The sequence below is a fragment of the Anabrus simplex genome, chromosome 3 (assembly GCF_040414725.1).
Source record: "Anabrus simplex isolate iqAnaSimp1 chromosome 3, ASM4041472v1, whole genome shotgun sequence".
NCBI lineage: Eukaryota > Metazoa > Arthropoda > Insecta > Orthoptera > Tettigoniidae > Anabrus > Anabrus simplex.
In genome coordinates this window covers 49189393-49213262 of record NC_090267.1, presented here as the reverse complement: position 1 = coordinate 49213262, position 23870 = coordinate 49189393, and the positions used below count along the sequence as shown (strand labels likewise).

Here is a 23870-nt window from a genome sequence, read left to right as displayed (position 1 = left end):
ATACAATAAATATTTCATCAAAGGAACAGTATTACACATTTATTATTAAAAAGAAGTATGATGTGATTATACAATTAAAATAATTTAGTGTTTGAATACACAGTAAGAAACTAACAGACACTAAAGAGAGTGCCAGACTGATGAATGAGCATGGAAAATGGGTGAACCATACCTTAGTGTCCATGACCTTGGCAAAAAAGTATACCCCTGCTATCCTTCCTCACACCACATGCAATGTCTCCACTACTTGCTGTGGCGCTATACAAATCGATTAGCTGGGACAAACAATATTTTGTGCGTATTTCTGCTAATAATTTTGTTATTAATTACATAAAATAAAGGAAAGAATTAGTTGATAAGACAACAGGGCTTGTACAAATTGCTGTTTTTTATAATTCTTAGTTTCAGCCAGCCAAAATGGAATAAAAATGTAACACTTTCTCCAGAAAGTGGAGGGGGCGACTGCACATCCTCGCCCCCCTTAAACGCTGCTACTGCATACCATTGCCAAGTTCACAACTTACACAAGTACACAGGACACACACTTAAAAAATGCATGCTCTCTCTCTCTCTCTTAGTTTCTCATGTTTTTCTACAGTGACACACACACACACACACACAGTCTTTGATCACTTACACTACACTCACTCAGCCGCTTAGTCACACTTGTTAGCTCTGTCACGGTCTGCAGTCCACACGTTAGTATCGCAGCTCGGGATAGTATCCGCTCTCCACTCAGTCCGTCGAACACCACTCACAGCCCTATATTGCCACTCAGTGTTGTCCTCCACAGTGCACTCACATCACTCACAGCCCTATATCGCCACTCAGTGTTGTCCTCCACAGTGCACTGGACAGGCCATACCCTTTTCCAGCAGCTGGTCCAAGACACTCACACGCACGACAACATGCACACAGAAACGAGTCCTCAGCTCCAACAGACTGACACATAAGCCCATGCTGTCACTAACACACCAACTGCACTCTTCGCTAACTGACTGAGTTCACACGTTTGACTCACTACACCAGCTTAACTACACCAACTAACTGAACCCCGTAGGTCGCGCCTGATTTAAATACCTGGGCGTCATGCCATCTGGATGCTTCCAGAAATCTCCCAGAGTCTTCCCGAAGGTGAGTGCTCTCCGTGCACTGTCCAGATTCTTCCATAATGCCGGAGGCCTCCAGTGATTGAGCAGGACGATTCAGATATCAGCGGCAGGAGTGCTGACCAATCCGCAAACGGCTGTCCTCCGCCCGGTGATGGGAGTAGGAAGAGGGTGGGCCTTCCTTGGTGATGAGCGTGTGGTTGGAGCTGACTAGCTTGCACTGCTTCCCGTAGTTGTACATTGGCATGGCAGACGGAGCGGCTCACCATACCACACTGCCCTCTCCTCAGAGCTAAGCGTCCCGACATGCTCCACGATATGGCACCCGATGGTTTGTTCGGTTGGCCACCACATTCCCATGGGGGATCCGCTTTGTCAGGTCGATGGGTGCCCTCGTTCTTGGTGAAAAAGATCCGCAACTCCTCATATGGCAGCCAGAACTTAGGTGGTTTTCCTTTCTTTCACACACCCCTCTACTTTCAGACTCTGAACACCTTCATAGTCCTTGACGCAAGTGTAATAAACTGATATAACTTGAAAACAATATTCTTTAACCCATGGGTACCTACATAATGCCAGTATTGAGCTCAAATTATTATTATTATTATTATTATTATTATTATTATTATTATTATTATTATTATTATTACTTGTGAGGTATGGCTATGAAGTGTTTACATCCATTTCATATTAGTATCATTATTATTTACAAATGCATTGTTTGTGAGGTTATGTCATGAAACATGTGCTGTATATATATTTATATGAGTTTAGTTAATGTAGGAACCTGTAATTAATAGTATATAATTTATTGTTACCTGTATATATGGTGTGTAATCCACTACAGTATTGTGCAACATGTTATGATATCCAGAATAACACTAGGTAAGACGAGAACTATATAGAACCTTCCATCCAATTCTAACTATATATTAAGCACTCTAGAATTTACTGGAAGATATGTTGTGACATATCCTTCTAGAAGCCTGGACAGGCAACATATACATAAAGAAGTGGTCTTGATGGTGGCGTGGGGTTATTGTTTAGTTGAAGTTGTTTTCGCGAGCATGTGTTGGGTTTAGGCCGATATGCTAATGTAAGCAGTCAGCAGTCAACTGTTTGAAGGTTGCAATGTGAGATTAATGTGCAAATAATTTATTGTAAATAACAATCAGTGTATGTAATTGACAGCTTTTTGTATGCATCTTTCTGTATGTCATCCTCTGGTATGATACACGGGGCCGGTTTGCTCTTCCCAGACTTGACCCTGCTGAATTTCCTCTTCTTCTGGGGTGCAGAATTTGATGTTCATACCGGGACGCAGTTTTGTGCTGGAATGAGTGTCCTGGTCAGGTGGCATACTCGTTCGTTGGACATTGGTTCGTCTTCCATTGGTGCTCTGTCTCATAGTGGGGGTCCCTCTGGCCATGCCGTTGCCATCGCTGCCTCCATCTCCTGGGACATTGTCAGAGCCTCCTTGTAGTTCTGTTTTCTGCTAATCATCCTTCCTGGACAGATTTCAGTGCCGCGCAGTTTATCGCAGGTGTCAGCCGCCTCGCTCTTGGTGTCATGTCGGGGTGGTTCATCCATAATCATTTACGCAAGTGTAATAGAATAATATAACTTGTAAACAATATTCTTTAATCCATGGGTAAATAATAATAATAATAATAATAATAATAATAATAATAATAATAATAATAATAATAATAATAATAATTAATTGGTTCATCTTCCATCGGTGCTCTGTCTCGTAGTGGGGGTCCCTCCGGCCGTGCCGTTGCCATCGCTACCTCCATCTCCTGGGACATTGTCAGAGCCTCCTTGTAGTTCTGTTTTCTGCTGATCATCCTCCCTGGACAGATTTCAGTGCTGCACAGTTTATCGCAGGTGTCAGCCGCCTCCCTCTTGGTGTTTATTATTATTATTATTATTATTATTATTATTATTATTATTATTATTATTAATGTTGTTGTGTATGAACTTTATTAGTATAATCATGATTGTATTATTTGTGAGGTTATGTCATGAAACATCTGCTGTATATATATATATATATATATATATATATATTAATATGAGTTTATTTAATGTAAGAACATGTACTTAATAGTATATAATTTATTATTACCTGTATATATGATGTATAATCCATTGCAATATTGTGCAACACACTGTAATAAGTCCATAACAATGCAATGTGTGACTAGAAAGTTATAGAAAAATCCATTCATTGTAAATAGGTTACTGGAGACTCTCGAATTTACGAGAAGAAGCCTGGCCAGGCAACGCATATAAAGAGGCAGTCTTAACAAGAAATGTTTTAATGAGACTTATGTGGAAGTTGTGTCAGCCGAGTGACTGAAGTCAAGTATGTGAAATGGTGTGGAAGTTGTGTCAGCCGAGTGACTGAAGTCAAGTATGTGAAATGGTTATGTTGGTAGTTGGTTGTGACATGCTACTGTAGCAGTCAAATGTATTGCTTCAAGATGGCCATTTATTAGTGTGTGTATGTAGAATTTGTGTAAGTAATTTGTAAATAAAACAGTGTACACAATTGACAGCATTTTGTGTACATCATTGTGGATATAACATTGGCGACTGTGACTAGGACGTAAGAATAATTTTCGAGTGTATACGAGTGTAAATGTATCAGAACAAAATGCAAGTCATACTGGAAGATATGTCCATATAACAACTCAAAGACGAACTCGCAAAGAGAAATCTTCCGACGAACGGCAAGAAGAAAGTACTGAAGATGCAGTTACGAGAAGATCTCCTCGGAAAAGGTGAAGATCCCGAAAAGTTCTTTATTGATGTGGACGAACATCTGGACTCGCCATCGGAAGAGGAAGTAAATATGACTACAATGTGTTCAAATTTAATGAGCATGATGCAGGCACTAAATGACAAACTCTCAGGCATTAATTCACAACTTAATTCCAACTTAACAGACCAAATTTCGAAAGTAAATGACAAACTTTCAGACAAAATTTCAGACGTCAATTGCGACCTAACATAACAGATTTCAGAACAAATTTCGAAGGTAGATGACAAGATTTCTGAAGCTAATAAAGTTTTAACTTGACAAATATCACAAGTGTATAGGTCAGCCGCTCGTTCTTGGCCAGTGCAACTCATGTGCGCAGTGGTCTCTCCACGCATAGCGAGCCTATAAAGTTTCTTCCCACTACGGTAACCAGTACATTTGACATGCGCAGTGATCTCCCCGTGTAGGGCATGTGCATAATAATTATGGTCTCAGTTCTCTCCTTGAGCTGACATTGTTTTCGACGTTGTTCATTAAATATTTTTAATTTGTGGTTGTAATAATAAATATTGCCCGCGTTTTTGGCTTCTTCTTTAGGAAGTGCTCACTTAAGAATATATACAAGGAAAACTACTTGTCTGATGGTAATGACATTTTTATATGTTATAACCACATGTATTTGTAGTGTAATACTCAAGTTACAATTTTTTTCAACCACCTCAAAAAAAGTTCTTATCATTTTTCTAAAGCAACTCTTTCTCAGCCCAGGATAAATGTACAGCAGCAAACTTGGGCTTGTTTTGAAGCACTCAGTCATGGCCACTGAAGTGATTATCCCTTTCAAGGAAGGTTCAGGAAAGGTTCGTAAGGACGACTCATGTGTCTGAACGATCTGTGAGACAGATTATTAGGGAAAGGGAAGCCACTGAAGAAACGGGAACATCATTTGGAATGCCTGGGAGATAGCACGTAGTTTGGAAACATATCACTGGTGTGGATGACTTCAACCTGTCTGTGATTCGCTGTACAGTGCATGACTTTTATCTTATAGACTTCAGGATGAGGATAGCATAAAGTTTAGAGTTTACAGGAGGGAAAAAAAAAGTAAAAACTTATCTTGAAGAATCTTGGTTTTAAATGGAAGAAAACAAGAAACAACAGTGCTGTTCTGATAGAACGGCATGACATTAGGTCTTTGCGTATACAGTTCCTGAAGGTGATTAAGAAATATCGAGAGGAGGGTCCTCTCGTAGAGTATGAAGACGAGTCTTACATTCATAGTAGCCATTCAAGCCCTAAGAACTGGAGTAATGACATGGCAGCAGGTTTGATGACACCTGTATCAAAAGGTAATAGATTAATAATCGTTCTTGCCGGTGGCTCGTCGGGTTTTGTACCAAACGCTCTATTAATGTTCAAATCGGGGCAGTCGACAGGAGACTACCATAATGAAATGAACTCAGAATTATCAGCTCTGGTTGACAGAACAATTAATACCAAATTTACAACCCAATTCTGTGCTGGTAATAGATAATGCTTCTTATCATAACGTTCGTCTGAACAAAACTCCAACCTCTAATAGCAGGAAGGACACCATGAAAGCATGGCTTAGAGTGAAAGGAATTCCGTTTGAAGAGAGTATGCTAAAGGCCGAATTGTATAACATCATTAAATTGCACAAATCGCTCCATCAGAAATATCTCATAGATGAAATTATGGCAAGACATGGGCACACTACCTTGAGACTACCTCCATATCATCCTGATTTAAACCCCATTGAAATTATGTGAGCTGACGTGAAACAATGGGTAGGAAGTAGGAACACCACTTTTAAAATGGACGATGTTATCGCTTTGTGCAGGGAAAGATCGTCAGAAATCGGAGAAGAAGAATGGAGAAAGGTTTGCCGTCGCACAGAGGAAAATGAATCAGAATATTTTGCACGGGAAGGACTAGTCGCAGATGCGATTGAAAGAATAGCATTCACAGTTAATGGCAGTAGTGACATTAATGACAGTGACGGTGACAGTCAATCCAAAGAAAACATTCAATCAGGAGACAGTGAAGTCAGGTGTAGAAGAACTGAATTAAAGCCTCCACTATTAGCTCATGTGAATATTAGTATTAGTAATTCACCTGAGTAATAAGTTAGAAAATATATTATTTTTTTAGTGAACTGGAATATACAGTAATGCCTAGTAGTGATGTGAATATTTTAGTGTAAATAATAATGTGTATAAAGATTTCGTGTGAACTGAAAGTTGCTTTGCTTTGCTGACCACTTCTTGTACAGACTGCAGCGCAGTGAAGGACAAGCGAGGCGAAGGGTGCCTGAAGACTGGCACGGATAAGTCACATGATCTTCTAAGCTTGCTCTATTGTTCCCACGCACAATTGGCCGGCCAAGAACGAGTGGCCGACCTATACACGCAGGTTTACAAAGTAGAACAGTGCCTAGAATCGAAAATTTTGACCGTACATGATAAAATTTCGCAGATGAATTCCCAAATTAGCGACGTCACCAATCAATTAACACACCAAAAATCAGACATCAGGTCATAACTGGGACAGGTGGAGCAGATTGATAGTAGGGTAAACCAGCTGGAAGGGGACATCTCGACCCTCAAGGAAGAGGTGGAAACCCAGGTTTCCAGCATAAAACAATAGGTAGAGGGAAAAATTTCAACCATCAAGGGAGATGTGCAGAAAATGAGAGAGAGATTAAATCGAACAGGACCTATCGCTACGCCTCTAACCCCCCTTATACTTAACCGGCAATGCAGGTCACCTAGACCCAAAGGTGATTATAGAGAGCCTTCCTGAATTCCACGGATGACTGGAAGGGAACCCGACTAGTTCCATCGAGGGATCGGTCAGTCTACTAGGAAGGACTAATCTACCACAGGACATCTTCGTTCAACTCATCACGCTGCAGTTAAAAGGACAAGCTGCTACTTGGTGGAATAACTTGAAGGGCTTAAATTTAAACTGGATAGACTTCAAGATGGAATTCCTTGCTAGATTTAATTTGTAAGGGGTGAAGAGCTCTATGAAAAGGAAGCTACTGACTGAGGCAAAACCCTCCAACATGAGAGCTAGCGCGTTCGTCCTCCAGAAGTACCAGCTTTTCAAGCGGCTGCACCCAGAGGGAAGCAAGAACGAGATCTTACCAGACATCTCAGAGCTACTCCATGATAAGATTCGACCCCTAGTGAAACTATTGCAACCGAGATCCTTTTATGATCTGCGTAGAATCATCACACAGTTGGAAGAGGAACACAAGGGCAAAGCTATGGTAGAGACCAGCACGGTTAGGAAGTGCTACCAGTGTGGAAGAATGGGACACCTGAAGAACAAGTGCCCAACCTTGACATCGGAAAACTAGGCTCGGCCAATTCTGGATTGAGGGGGGATGGGATCAGGAACAGGAATGCGCCTCAAGACACGACAGACAAGCAACCCTAGTCAAGTATGGGAGGGATTGGGCAGATTGTGAGCAGAACAGGCCAACCCCGCCCAGCTATCATCTTGAGGATAGGCAACGATACTTTTTCAGCCATACTCGACAGCCAAGCAAGCCATTCATTTGTAAATGGGACGGTTGCCAGATTACTACTGCCTATGAAGTCTCATCATCTCAGAAGGGTAGTGGGAGCAGCGGACAGGGTAACCTATTCCATCCAAGGACAGACTAACCTAACCGCTAAATGCATGGACCAGCGTATTGTAATTAACGTTGCAGTGATTCAGAACCTAATACCTGACATCATAGTAGGTCATGACTTCCTGGTAGTACACAAGGTGATCCTAGACTATGCAGCTCATGAAGTCTTTTGGGGAAAATACAGACATCTGAGTGTTGCCGGGCACAATGGAAATCCCCAGAATCGGAAGGATGCGGAAGTCGATGTAGACCTGCGATATATCCAGTTAATGCATCTTCAACCAAGTGAAGAAGAGGAGCCGAGATGCTCGTTAAAGGACTTTCCAGAAGTCATCACCAATAAAACAGGACGGACTACCACTGTAATGCATACCAGTGAATGCAGCCCTTCCTCACCCATCAAGAAACGCCCATATCCAATCAACCCGGATAAGCACAACTTCATCATTCAGAAGATCCGAGAGATGGAAGGGCAAGGTCTCATCAAACCCTCTACATCCTTTATGGCTTCGCCTATTGTCCTACTGAAAAATAAGAATGCGAAGTATCGACTGTGTGTGGACTTCCGCAAGTTCAATGAGAAGACCGTTAGTAACACCTACCCTATGCCTGACCTGAAAGACTTGCTAAAATAAGTGGGTCTAGGATTTTCAGTACTCTGGATCTCAACTCCGGATACTGGCAAGTGGAGGTCGAGGAAAGTTATAGGCCTCTGACCGCCTTCATGACACTGAGAGGATTGTACCAGTTTACAGTAATGCCTTTTGGACTGAAGAATGCTCCTGCAACGTTCATGCGACTGATAGATAAGGTATTGTCAGGATGTGTTGGAGATTTCTGCAAAGTGTATCTCGACGACATGTTAATCTACAGCAAGAATTTTCAAGAACACCTTGTACACCTGAAGAAAGTGCTGGAATGACTGGAAATTCAAGGACTGACCTGCCAACTGGAGAAGTGCCACTTCACCCAGTCCCACATAAAATATATTGGCCATGTCCTAATATCTGAAGGCTTAGAAAGGCAACCGGAGAAGAATCGAGCTATCGAGGAAGCTGAATGCTCGCGTACCAAGCGACAAGTACATCAGTTCTTTGGCTTGTGTGGATGGTATAGCAGCTTCGTGCCAGAGTTTGAAGAAAAAGCAATACCACTCACCGATCTACTCCATAACAAATGCTTATTCCAATGGACCAGCAAGGAAGAGGTGTTAAGTCTGTGATATTCAACGCTCCCGGTCTAGCCCATCCTGACCCTCAACAGAAGATGTGCCTGCAGACGGACACCAGCGATTCTGGACTAGGGGCATTGTTATTCAAGGAGAGGAGTGACGGTGGAAGGGACATCATCGAGTATGCCAGCAGTAAGCTATCTCCCAATGAACAATGCTACTGTACTGCCAAGAAGGAAGCTTTAGCCATAGTGTGGGCCATGGGTAAATTCACAGGCCTCTTGGAGGAAAGGAAGTTCCAGCTGTACACTGATAATGCAGCACTCGAATGTTTGAACTTGGTCTCAGGCTCAAAATCTAAATTGATGCGATGGGCTCAGTTAATCGCAGAATTTGATTTTGATGTGTGTCACGTCCCAGGACTGATGAACACATAGGAGCAAACAGCTTATCTAGGCACCCGGCGATGGAACCTGAAGCTAGGAATACCACTGTCGAGGGGGAGTTCTGACAAAATCACCAGAGTGAACCTAAGGAACCTGTCCTTACGACCATCAAGAAGGAACTTCATCTGGGAGTAATCAAACAGTGGCAGGAACAAGACAAGCCCTGTAGGACCATGATGCAGTGGATTAGGAGACACAACACCGAAATTCGACTCGTCCTGAGGGAATTCAAAATATGCTACAAGAATTTCTGGGTTGACGGAGGACTCTTGATGTACAGATCCTCTCCAACACACCTGCAGTAGTGGTGATCCCCAGACAGCACACGACGTACATCCTCGAGAAGTTCCACGACAGCACTGAAACCGGACATCCAGGAGGTGAAGAGATATATCAGTCTATCTGACAAAGATTCTTCTGGGTCAATATGCAAAAAGACATCCCGGATTATGTGAAAGGGTGCTACATCTGTGCCCGCACCAAGGCGAGCAACAGGAAGACAGATTGCAGTCAGCGAGGAAGATGACCACAACGTCCTTGGGAGGTCATAGCCCAGGACTTGATGAGTCCTCACCCTAGAACACCACAGGGTACAAAAGGACTCCTAGCAATCACCAACCTCTTTACAAGATGGACTGAGGCCTTTCTGCTACCAGAAGCTATGACAGGACACATCATTAGTCTTCTACAGGATGAAGTATTCAGCCACTACGGTTATCCACGGTGCATTTTGTCAGATTACGGGAGTCAATTCACGTCAAGGAAGTGGCAGGAAGCAAGGACTGAATGGGGTGTGGATCACTGAACCACCCCTATCTACAACCCAAGGGCCAATCCAACAGAACGAGAAAACTAGGAGCTAAAAAGGATGCTACGGGTCCACCTAATAAACAAAGAATGTAGACTGTGGGACCGTCAGATACCACAGTCACTCTTTGCTCTGCGACGACGCATCAACCGTGTCACTGGCTATTCCCCAGCGGAGCTGTTCCTTGGTCGACAGCTATACAGCACCGAGCATTGGGAGATTTGTCCACCACCCACTTCTGATCAAGATGATGCAGCTGTTTCCCTAGCAGAGTGGCAGCATAAGCAGCAGCAGGACATCAAGGAAAAGCAAGCTTTTGCCGAGAAGAGATCCCTTACCCGGGCCAAGGCTCAGGTCTTCCTACCAGGCCAACAAGTACTGCAACGTAACCACACAGTCAGTAATAAGATTGGAGGGTTTCACGCAGGTCTCGCACGTAAGTGGGTTGGTCCCGTCGAGGTGGATAAGCAACTGGGCCATGGGGTCTACTTACTAAAGACCAACCCTCCTGTCAAGGTCCACGCATTGGAGTTGCGGCAAGTCACCCAACCGCTGCGCATACAGAGTAAGCCTGGTACTGCCACAGGTCCACCTGGAGGAGAGGCTACTAATGACACAGCACAATCTGGTCATGAGGAGAACGAATTGACTATCATCGAAGAAGAGGTTGGCAGCTAGGCAACACCGACCCCCAACACAGCACGAGGAGGAGAGCACATCCAGCGACGTTGAGGAAGAGAGAAAATACAATCTACGAACAAGGCAAAGTCGACGAGTGTGACAGACTGTTGAAATTGTTTCAACTTATGGGGGGATGTTGATGCAAGTGTAATAGATTAATATAACTTGGAAACAATATGCTTTAACCCATATTCACCCACCTGCCCTTTGCTCTGACATTGCTAGGAATCCACCAACTTTTTTAGTATGCAACCTGGGTGTTGCAAGCTTTCGGTTGAAACAGTATAGTGGGTGATCAACTGCGCGTATTATCACGGGACCTGTTTTATATTATTGACAAATTCCACACTATTGCTCATGACACTAAAAACAGAACAATAACACACACAAAATCCCTTTTGAAATCTTAAATTTTTCGTTAACTTATCTCAACTCGGAAGTTCTTTAGTGTGTGTTATGGCCTTAATTATATGACACGAGCCTAACATTTGCCTAATTTTGAAATAAGGAAATAATAGGAAACCAATACGACATGAGCCTAACATTTGCCTGATTTGGAAATAAGGAACTAATTGGAATCAAATCACGAGTAAGCGAATGATGAGATTCAAACCTATATCCCAAATACGAACTTACAGCCGTATGTCTCACTCGGTGTATTATTATTGTTAATTTTATTATTAAGATTCAGTCTGAGGATCAGTGGTAAAGTGTCCACATCCAGGTACCAAGATCGTAGGTTCAAATCCGGCAGTCGCAATCGGAACTTCAGGGGCAGTGAGAAAGTTCATTCGCCATTCCATGTCGTACGATATTACTACCAAGCACCAAGGGGGAAGTTTTCATTCCCCTTCCCGGAGGGAAGGGGCGGGCCACCTAGAATGTTACGCCTTCTCTCTGGCCAGGAGATTTGGCGGGGTTTGGGGATTTGATGCGATTGGTAGAGAAGGATGGAGATTTGCTAAGTTGAAGGAGTTGGGAGGGGGTCTCGACCTCTTGGTTAAGTATTTATTGATCTTTTCAACATGTACAGTTTATAATTTTTACAATTTTACAATTTTTTGGAGTTTTTACATTAAGATTCTTCTTCATGTGTTGTTTGATTTTGTTATTCCTTGTTTATTTGTGGTTCCTACAGTGTTTTCGAATATATCCCTTCCCCACTCTTTTTTTTTATTGGGGGGTTAGGATATTTACAACTGTGTTACTAAGGGCTATTTACAATACTTGATTATTTACAGTACTTGGTTATTTACAATACTTGGTTATTTACAATACTTGGTTATTTACAATACATTATCTTGATTTATAGAATTATTTACAGTCCATTACGGAATTATTTACAATGTTGATCAGTGTATTTACAAAGTGGATATTTACAATTATTGGTTTTGTTGTTGATGTTTTTACAATATTTTTGTTGGTTGTGGGTGGTATGTACTGCTTCTGAAACATAGAGAGATTACATTAATACATGGGCTTTTTGATTTGACATATATTCTGGTGGTGGGGGGGAGGTCGCCAGGGGTTCATTGGGTGTTGTGGTTGCTTTACCTGGTGTGACGGGGTGGGATTTTGCGGGGTTGGGGCTTATGGAATGGGGTTTCTCGTCACAGCTTCCTTTTCTTATGTGGCACCCTCATCGGGTGGGGGGAGGGACCGGTAAAGATGGAACGGGGTTTGGGTGAAGTGTGGGTTGGGGGGTGGGTCTCCTCGAAGGAGTTGGTTAAGGGTTGGGTTGTCTCGGTCTACGGCTCGGCGGTAGGATCGCTGGAACTGTGTGAGGACATAGGTGTCTAGGGGTGGGAAGGGGAATATTGCAAGTAGGTCGGTCGTGGGGTATCGGAAGGGGAGTCGGAGGGCGTGACAGACTGTGCGGCGTTTTATTGATAGTAGAGGTTGATACAGGTTCGGGTGGGAGTTTGCAGCGGCCGCCCAGGTGATGAGGCCGTAGGTGATTGCGGGGCTACGAAGGCTTTGTAGGTGAGGAGAAGTAGTGAGGATTTCAGACCCCACCTGGTCCCGGCTAGGCGGCGCACTAGCCGAGCTCAGGTGGCAGTCTTGGTTTTTAGGTGTTGGAAGTGGGGGCGGAAGGAGAGGTGTTGATCAAATAGGATACCGAGGTGTTTTTTTTTTTTTTTTTTTTTTTTTTGTTATTTGCTTTACGTCGCACCGACACAGAAATGTCTTACAGCGACGATAGGAGAGGAAAGGCCTAGGAAGTGGAAGGAAGCGGCCGTGGCCTTAATTAAGGTACAGCCCCAGCATTTGCCTGGTGTGAAAATGGGAAACCACGGAAAACCATCTTCAGGGCTGCCGACAGTGGGGCTCGAACCCACTATCTCCCGATTACTGGATACTGGCCTCCGCAATTAAGCGACTGCAGCTATCGAGCTCGGTCCGAGGTATTTTAGGGTGAGTTGTGTACTAATCGGGGATCTGCGGATTCGGAGTTGGAGATTGTCTGGGTTACGGGATATACTGGTTTTTCCCCATCGACGCCTGAAAAGGATGGACTGGGTTTTTTTCTGGATTAAGTTTTAGGTGCCACCGGTCGCACCATGTTAGGAAGGTGTTAAGGTAGGGTTGGGTGGAGCGGTTAATGGATTGGACTGAGTGTAGGGGGGCTAGGATGGCGGTGTCGTCGGCGAACTGGAGGAGTTGAATGGGGGGAGGTGGTTGGGGGATATCGGCCACGAATAGGATAAAGAGTAGTGGGGAGAGGAGTGAGCTTGTGGAACACCTAATGTGAGGGGGAAAGAGGGTGACAGTTGGTTCCTTATTGATATTTGGGTTGATCGATTTGTAAGGTAGGAGGCAATGACGCGAACGTAGGAAGTTGGGAGGGCGAAGAACAGGAGTTTGAAGAGGAGGGAGGGGTGCCAGACGGAGTCAAAGGCTAGTTGGAAGTCGAAGGTAATTAGAAGGGTAGGGCGGGCTCGGTTGAAGTTGTTGGCTGTGGTTTGGATGAGTCGAAGGAGTTGGTCTTCGGTGGAGAGTTTTGGGCGGAAGCCGAACTGGGATGGTGGGAGTAAGTGATGGGATTGCTGGTGGGGGTGGAGACGTCAGACTAGGATTTTATCTAGGATTTTTGCGAGGACTGTGATGAGGATTATCAGGCGGTATGAGCTTAGTTCAGAAGGGGATTTACCTGGTTTAGGAAATAATAGCATTGTTGTGTGTTTCCAGGCTGAAGGGTAGAAACCGGTTCGGAGGATGAAGGTGTAGAGGTCGGCCAGTAGGGATAGAAGAGTTTGCGGTGCATGTTGGATATGGAGGTATCGGTTTTTATCTGGTCCTGGAGCGGTGTTCCGGGATTTGGAGAGGACGGACTGTATTTCAGTCGGTGTGATGGGTGTTTCTAGGGGGTGGTTTGATAGAGAGTGGGTGTTAGAAGGTTTGAGTGGGGGTGAGGAGGCATGGTGGAGGTATAGGTCTGTGTTTGAGTTGTCAAAGTGGGGGTCTCCGTGGGTGTTGAAACGCTGGCGAAAGTACTGTGCGAAGGTTTCCAGCTTCTCCTCGGTATACGCTGGTGTTGTGCCTCTGTGGATGATGGGGTAGCGGGGTGCTGTTTTGGTGCCTAGGAGGGTGTTAAGTTTGGCCCAGAATTTGGCAGGATGGGATTGGAGGTCGTTGAGTTTGGAGCAGGTTTGGGACCAGGAGCGGCGGGTGTGGGCAGCTAGGTAGTTTCGGATAGTACGGAGGATTTGGCAGTGTAGTCGTAGGAAGTATGGGACTCGGGTGCGCATGAATTGGAAGATAGGAAAAACTAGAAAGGTTCCACCTTTTCAATACAAAAATGTTATAGGTTTATTTATAACATGTATTTGCACTTGGGACTAGTTTCGACGCTGTGTTGGCGTCATCATCAGCCAAAAAATGGGAAAATAGGCCAGTGTGTAGGCATTCATATTACACAAGGTGTTACATTAAACAATACAAATCTTGCAAGGAGATAAAAACATGGATGAATATAGAAACAAATGAATCGTTGAGAAAGCAAAAGTTATACATGTTAAAAAATAACCTTAACCACACATCTTGCAGTGCGAAAATATTCTTCTTGAATGATTCCTGAGTGTAAAACACATGCGCACACATTTCTGAAGAGCCAGCAGGCAGGACAAAGTAAAGTGAAACCTTAGGGATCTTCTGAGAAGAGTTCATCATTTTTCTATGTTCCGATTAAATAATGAAGTCTCCCTTGAGTTCCTGATAAACATACACAACAGGAAATTCTCCTTCACTCTCAACAATAGCTATAAAGACCAACGGTAAATTTCATTTTTCAAAGACGTGAAAGCATGATCTTGAACGTGATGTAACTCCTTTCCTTTAACCCATTTTTTACACAAGGTGTTACATTAAATAATATATCTCACGAGGAGATAAAAACAGGGACGAATGTAGAAACACATGCACCGTTGAGAGAGCAAAAGTTGTACATATTAAAATAAGCTTAAGCACATAACTTGCAGTGCGAAAATATTTGAATTTGAAAGATTCTTGAATAAAAGACGCACGCGCACACACTTCTAAATAGCCAGCAGGCAGGAAAAAGTAAGGTGAAACCTTAAGAGTTCTTCTGAGAAGAGTTCATCATACTTTCAATGTTCCGGGAGTTACATCACGTTCAAGATCATGCTTTCACGTCTTTGAAAAATGAAATTTACCGTTGGTCTTTATAGCTATTGTTGAGAGTGAAGGAGAATTTCCTGTTGTGTATGTTTATCAGGAACTCAAGGGAGACTTCATTATTTAATCGGAACATAGAAAAATGATGAACTCTTCTCAGAAGATCCCTAAGGTTTCACTTTACTTTGTCCTGCCTGCTGGCTCTTCAGAAATGTGTGCGCATGTGTTTTACACTCAGGAATCATTCAAGAAGAATATTTTCGCACTGCAAGATGTGTGGTTAAGGTTATTTTTTAACATGTATAACTTTTGCTTTCTCAACGATTCATTTGTTTCTATATTCATCCATGTTTTTATCTCCTTGCAAGATTTGTATTGTTTAATGTAACACCTTGTGTAATATGAATGCCTACACACTGGCCTATTTTCCCATTTTTTGGCTGATGATGACGCCAACACAGCGTCGAAACTAGTCCCAAGTGCAAATACATGTTATAAATAAACCTATAACATTTTTGTATTGAAAAGGTGGAACCTTTCTAGTTTTTCCTATCTTCCATTCTCAGTTCAATACGGACCAAAAATGAAACTCTTATGTTTAAATGCGCATGAATTCTCGGTGGTATGAGTGGGATAGCTTTTGGAGGTGTACGAACTGGGGGGGAGTCGGGGTTGGGATGGGGAGTGGAGTGTTATGGGAATGCTAGATTCTGATGCAGTAGCGATGGCGGTGAGAATGAATGTATTTAGGTTGTCTACCGATGGTTGGTCGGTAGGAAGGTGGGGGGTGTGCTCTAGTGCTTGGTTAAGCGTGGCTTGATAGGAGGGCCAGTCGGCTTTGTTGAAGTTTAGGATTGTCCTGGGAGGTGGGGGTGGGGGACGGGGGTTGGTGGATGGGATTTGGAGTAGGACTGGGAGGTGGTCACTGCCGATGCTGGGTAGTAGTTGTATTGTGATAAGATGGATGAGGGAATTATGGGCTATTAGGGCGTCTGGTGTGGTGTTGGAGGCGGGACGGGTGGGGCCAGGAAAAGGTATCATGGAGCAATTTAGGTCGCTCAGAAGATTTTGTAATTCGGTCATGGCTCGTTTGGTTCGGTGGGTGAGGTTGAGGTCGGCTATAAGTATGAAGTGGGGAAAGGTGTCACTAAGGTAGGTGATGAAGTCGACTGGGAGGGGGATATTTGAGCGGTGGTAAATGGTGGCTAGGTGTAGGATCCTCGAGGGGAAGTATACAGTGGTTATAACTGCTTCTGGGAAGTTGTGGGGGTGGGTGGGATGTGGGGGCGGGTGGGGAGTGAGGACCGGACGGCTATGGCAGAGCCCCCGTGCCCTATGTCGTGGGGGTGGTCGGCTCGATGGAAGGTGAAGCCTGGGAGATGAGCGGACTGGTAGGGGCGGAGCATTGTTTCGTTGAGTAGGATTGCGTGGGCGGAGTGTTGTGAGGAGAGGGCTTTCAGGTGTAGTCGTTTAGAGTGGAAGGACTGGATATTTAGGAAGAGGATGGAGATGGGTTCTGGGGGCCGGGTACGACGGGGTGGGTTATGGGTCATGTTTATACTTGTGTTTCTAGGCGGGAGAAATAGAAGTGGGTGTTCAGGCCTGAGTAGGAGGGTAGGAAGTGGGCTTTGAGTGTTTGGTTGGCCGCTGCTTGGAGTTTGGTAAGGACCATTGGTCTATGGTAGGGATGAATATTCATTAGGGAGATAGTCACGAAGCGGATTATGTCCTCGATGGTTGGGGGGTGGGAAAAGGGATTGGGTGGGTTGGGTGGGGGTATATATTGTTTTAACTGGAGCTACCAGTTCAGGGCGATTTTCAAGAGGTTGTGGGCGGGATTTGCATTTTCGGGAATAGGTGGGATGGTTTTCGCCGCAGGTGTTACATTTGGGGTCCAGTTGGGTATTGGAGCATCGGGAGGTGGGGTGAGGCTGCGAACAGTGGCTGCACACTGGTCGTTCTGCAGTGCAGTGTGCAGTGTCATGGTTGTTGTAGGTAAGGCACCGTTCGCACCTGATGGATTGAGGGGCTGGAGTGCGGGAGAGTTCCACCCGGTGGTGGTGTCTGAATATATAGACCCCGTTGGCCAGAACTTCATCTAAGTCCTGGGTGGAGGGTAACAGTATTCTGACCATGTAAGTGGGCCCCGAGTTATTTTTAATCCGGAAGGCTTTCTGGACTGGTACGCCTTCCTCTTCCAGTTCCTTGACTATTGTGTCTATTGGAATTTCAGGGTCCACTCCTCAGATTACACAGCTAAAGAGGCTGTGACGGGCGGGGGGAGGTTCATTTTTAGGTTTGGGTTGGGATAGTAGCTTCAAGGGGGTTTTTGAGCCAAACTGGGCTGATCCCACTGACTGCTGAAGCCATCTGGCGGCCTCCTCCCCATTGATTTTAATTATCACTCCATTGTTGGTGGGTCGGATGTCGGCTATATCGCTTCGTTTGAGGTTGAATTGCAGTAGTTTATGAAAAATTCGTTGGGGGTTTCTAAATTCTGGTGAGGGATTTTCTAGGAGGAAGGTATGTTTTCCGGTGGGACGTTTTTGGAGGGTGCGGGGGTTGGTAATGGGTCGGTGGGTACCTGTGAGGGGAAGAAATTGGGATATTGATGAGGTGTTGGGAGGGGGGAGGGAGGGGGCTGTTGCGTCCGGTGTTTGTCCGTTGTTCTGTTGCCTGGATCTTCTTTTGAGGCTGCTCGTCGTTTTCTTCTATTGGGCTAGAGTTGAGGCGCTTAGCCACTGTGTGTGAGGCTCCACGGTCGGAAATTATGGGTACTGGGAGTTGGTGGTGACTGTAGTTCGAAAGAGACTCGTTCGGGTAGTACACTTGGCTCATTTCATCCTGGGAAGTGGAGTTGGTAGTTGTGGAGGTGGGATAGGTGGTAGCACTGGTGGTGAACGACATGGTAATGTTCGATTCACAAGCACTAGTTGTTAAAAGATTTTTAGCACTGCACTGTTCGCTCCCAGAGAGAGCGCTAGTTATTAAATTAGTCTTGCACTATTCACTCACAGCGAGAGCACTAGTTCTTGAAATGGCTTTGCCACTGTCCTCTGCACTCTTGGTACGTAAAGTATTGTAGCACTCCTTCTATTTGATCTGAACTGTCTATTACTAGTGAGTGCTAAGTGGTGTTGGCACACCTGGAGGATTTTAGGTGCACCCAGTCGAGCCGGGAGACACCTCTAGCTGCCCTCCATGGGCCCCTACACCAAACCAAACAGTCCTGGGGTGAAACCCCTCGAGTGCTGCTTCGTCCACCTGTCCGACTGCGTTTTTAAGCTCCACTGGGGAGCCGCAACGGCTTACGGTGTAGGGGCCCTCGCTGGACGGAGATAGAAAAAGAGAAGGCAGCTTACTGGTCTGTAGGCGAGGTGATACCTGTTGCTCCGCTACGATGCCCTGCCGGTTGGTTTTCGCTGGCTGGCGGTTCATCTCCGGTTCGCTAGGAAGCGCTGGCTGGCGAGGAGATGACGATATTACTACGCGAAAGATCACTGGTGATATATTTCGTGTTCATTTATGCACAGGATCACTAATACCTTCTTCCTCACTAACACTGCTGAAATCAGAGCCTAAAACATCAAATATGCTTTGTATTTCGCTATTACTGAGCATTTTGTGTGAGAAAGCAACTTCCTTCTCAGCCATCTTGTCAACAACAGAATACAGATTTCTCGATCGATATTTTAATAAATTCTCTTTGCCAAAGAAGCATACCAGAGCACTCTAGTGACACTTTGAGACACCAAGAATAGATTTCAATTGGAAATGTTTCCAGAAAAGGCCAACAGGTGTCATAAATGTCTCCAATATGCGACCTTGCATCCCGGCGTACCAGTCCGCTTGTGGAGTCCTGGCCCAGCCACTCGAGCACGTACCAGTCTGCTTATGGGTGCATTGGGGTTAACCCATGGGTAAATAATGTATATTATTATTATTATTATTATTATTATTATTATTATTATTATTATTATTATTATTATTATTATTATTATTATTTATGTAGTTGTGTATGAACTTTATTGGTATAATCATGATTCTGTTATTTGTGAGGTTATATCATGAAACATCTGCTGTATATATATTCATATGAGTTTATTAAATGTAAGAACATGTAATTAATAGTATATAATTTATTATTACCTGTACATATGATGTACAATCCACTGCAATATTGTGCAACACACTGTGCGACTGGAAAGTTATAGAAAAATCCATTCATTGTAAATAGGTTATTTATCACTTGCAACAACTCTCAAATTCACAAGAAAGCATTTTGTGCCATATTCTTCTAGAAGCCTGACCAGGCAATGTATATAAAGAGGCAATCTTGAGGGTTGAGAGTAGTTGTTTAACAAGAGTTGTTTTAATGATACTTGTGTGCAAGTCGTATCAGCCGACTGTCTGAAGTCAAGTATATGAATTGTTTATGCTGGTAATTGGTTGTGACATGCTGCTGTAGCAGTCAAATGTTTTGTTTCAAGATGGCAGTTTATTAGTGCATGTATGTAGAATATGTGTAAATAATTTGTAAATAAAACAGTGTTCACAACTGACAGCATTTTGAGTGTGACTTTGTGGATACAGCATCACGTCGCCTAGTCGCTCGATCTCATCGTTGAATACCTGCAAGTGTTCTATCAGCGTGTTGAGTCCTCTCCTATAGATGGACTCGGTAGGCGGCTTTTGGTTAGTGGACACCGCAGCACCCGTCAAGCACTCCCACAACCCCCTCGTAGGTCGAATATGGCTGAAGGCTGCATCTGAGTCGTACTTTCATATTCTGTACACAGTCCGGTGTTCGGATATTCGGCTCTCTTGTTGAACATCGATCCAGTCTCAAACTGGATCCGGCATGTTCTCCAGGAAATGATACCATCGTCCCATGGGGTTTTCACCTTCATGATGGCAGAGTCACCATCGTTGCTAGCAGGATTCATTCATATCACCGCTGCCATTGTGTTTGCATGCAGGGCACACACTTCCTCTGTTGGGTCTCAAACTCCAGATTTCACAACCGTGAGCATCACTTCAAATCGCTTCTCGTCCAGTTCGTTGTCGTCCTGCACGACGTCACTGTTGACTAAGAAACTTGACTGAGGAACCTCGAGAGAGCGCTCTTCATTTTCTGACTTTAACTGCTCACTCTGCCATTCACTTAACTCTGTTTTCAGTTGGAACGGATTAGATCTCCGTTCAGATCTCAGTTCACTATAACGTATCCACAAAGACGCACATGAAATGCTGTCAGTTGGTACAGTTACTTTTATTCACATATATACACAAATAAACACACACACACACACACATAACCTTAATCAGAGTAACAAAACACTTCACTTCAAGAATATCAACAAAGCCACCATAATTAAAACAACTGAATAATACAGCACATAGAGGTTACAACCTTGGGACACAAATAAAACAGACGACTACCGACTGCCTACTTCAGCATGTCAGACACGTGGTTACAGATATAACCTTCTTACACCATAACTCCAATAACCTATAACTTCCAAACAATAACTCAGCAGTAACTAACAGTAACACACTTCACTGTCAAGATCGCCTCTTTATATACATCCTGGGCAGGTTTCCAGAAAGATACATTACAAAAAAACTACCTTCTTGAATATTCTAGAGTGTGTAACACATAGATTACAATGTATAGAATATTCTCAAATGTTCTAATGCCTTATTACCATTCTGGAAATTACAGTGTGTTTCACAATTACAAATTACAATTTATATATACAGGTAAGAATGAATTATAATATAAGTTTAGAGGTATTTACATTAACTGATATTAATGTCTATATACAGTGCCTCTTTTATGACATAACCTCAAAAATAGCACGACCATATCATCTGTACATATAACTTACCAGTAACTACATAAATGATACTAATACTAAATGGATGTAAACACTTCATAGCTATACATACAATAATAATAATCGTAAAATTATAATATTCGAGCTCAATATCTACATTAGTTACCCATGGATGAGAGACTATTGTTTTCAAGTTATACCTGTTATCACACTTGCGTCAACTAATGACTTCATCACAGCTAAATAAGATTTTATTTTCAAGTTCATTAAACTTACTTAGAAAAATCTAAGCTGTTCGGAATTCATTTCACTCGTAGAAATGTCTGCCGACTAGATTATACACTACCAGATTCTCAATTCTGACACCAGTTTTAAAGTAAGAGCACTAGTTTATCACACTTGTCCATCCCACTTCTGACGCCAGTTGTAACGTGTTAGCCGGGTAAATAAATAAGACAGAACCTGGTAGCATCCTATTTCTAAGATTTATTAACTAATCACTAAAACTACACATTTCCACGCACACGATTGCCGAGGTCACAACTTACACAAGTACACAGAACACACACTTATAAGGTTCATGCTCTTTCTCTCTCTCTCTCTCTCTCTCATTTTCTCAAGTTTTATCTACAATGACACAGTCTTCGATCACTTACACTACACTCACTCAGCTGCTCAGTCACACTTGTTAGCGCTGTCACGGTCTGCAGTCCACATCAGTCTCACAGCACGGGACAGTATCCGCTGTCCACTCAGTCCATCGAACTCCACTCACAGCCCCATTTCGGGACTCAGTGCTGTCCTGCACACTGCACAGGACAGGCCACGTCCTCTTCCAGCAGCTGGTCCAAGACACTCACATGCATGATGGCAGGCACACAGAAACAAGTCCTCAGCTCCAACAGACTGACACAGAAGCCCAGGCTGTCACTAATGCACTGACAGCACTCTTCGCTAACTAACTAAGGCCATACATTGCACTCGCTACACCAGCTGAACTACACCAACTAACTGAACACCGGAGGTTGCGCCTGACTTAAATACCTGGGCCCTCACCATCTGGATGCTTCTAGAATGGACATGCCTCCCAGAGTCTTCCCGAAGGTGAGTACGCTTACTCTCCATGCGCCGTCCAGATTCCTCCATAACGTCGGACGCCTCCAGTGACCGAGCAGAACGAACCAGATAGCAGCGGCGGGGGGGACACTGACCAATCTGCAAGCGGCTGTCCTCTGCCTGGTGACAGGATTAGGGAGACGGTGGGCCTTCCCTGGTGATGAGCGTGCGGTTGGAGCTGGCTAGCTTGTGCTACTTCCCATGGTTGTGCATTGGCATGGTGGACGAAGCGGCTTACCATGCCACAATATGATATTTTGCACAATAATGATTCATGTGATGATCTGATAGTTAAAGCGAGTGTGATTATGTGCACATTGAAAGCACTGGAATGGTGAATAGTGAATAGTAATCTGGACAGGAACAATGATGCTGAGTCTCCTATCTATCGTCCATCGGCTCGAATATTCAACATACGTATGGGTGTAAATAAAAACAGTAAGGAAAACAATCTTGTGTCTTTTGTAAATATCATTTTTGTACTGGGTTGTAGAGAAATTTGAATTAATATGTGCTAATGTAGAACTCAGCTGTCAAGTAGGTGGCTTTTTAAAAATGTCTGGGCCTCAGCAGTGGCAAGCTGCTCAAGCAGATGGTAGTGAAAGTGTTAAAAATATTACAGCAGTGACTGACCTTATTCCAGTGACAGCTTACTAGTTCTTATATTTTATGATTTCGCAGTATGTGTAGTAAAATTCTAATGCATGTGAATGTAATATCTTTTCAGGTTCTCACCTGCAGATCCGCGTGGGAGTGCACTCAGGAGCTGTGGTAGCAGGAATTGTGGGACTCAAAATGCCGCGGTACTGCTTGTTTGGAGACTCCGTCAACACTGCATCTCGTATGGAATCTACAAGTGAAGCAATGAAAATACACATCTCTCAGTCGACACGTGACCTGCTGCCACCCTGCTACCAAGTTTCAGAAAGAGGAGAGATCCAGGTTAAAGGTAAAGGTGAGTCTTAAGATTTGTTGAGGGTTGCAAGCTGTGTGGTTCCAGCTGAGATTTTGGGGAGGAACTTATCACAGCTCAGGTAGTAGAAAGTGGAGAGATGGGGTTATTCATGAAACTTGAGATTCCAACACATTAGTGGTGGTGGTGGTTATTGGTTTAAGAGGAAGTGAGATTCCAACCCCAGTCTTGACAACTGTATGAGACCTTCCTGAAGGTCGTACTTGTTCCTTCTGAAATGGGCATTTCCCTAATTCATTTCAAACAAGCGCCCTCATCATGTCCTCATTGTCACATAACTGTGGGCATGGAGTGGCAACCATGAGATCTCAGCTGTCTGAAACTGCTACCCCTTACTTATACTAGGCTACTCTGTTTCATCTTTCTCATGTCACCTTAATTGTTCAGCTCTTGCTCCCAATCCTTCCTTTCATTTTGCAAGGCAAAGTTGAAGGCAGTAGGTCACAAGGAAGAACAGCAAGTAGATGGTTAGATCAGGCAAAGAAGATCACTGGCCTACCTCTTCAGATCATGTTAAGGAAAGCTGAAAACCGCTGTGGATGGAGACATCTTGTCAAGGCTGCAGTGCAGAAACGAGAGAGTTATGAAGTCTTGATGCTCAGTAATGAGTAATATGACTAATAAATGAATGAAATTCAATACAATAAATGTTAAATA

General features: G+C 43.8%; 1 protein-coding gene across 1 annotated transcript in view; it reads left to right on the top strand.

Annotated features, from left to right (window-relative positions):
- Window positions 1-23870, top strand: part of Gyc88E (Guanylyl cyclase at 88E) — an 814243-nt gene that overhangs the window by 757293 nt on the left and 33080 nt on the right. Inside the window, exon 13 of the mRNA XM_067144088.2 lies at window positions 22968-23195. Within this exon, the coding sequence (XP_067000189.2) occupies window positions 22968-23195 (228 nt within the window). The remainder of the gene's footprint in view (window positions 1-22967; window positions 23196-23870) is intronic.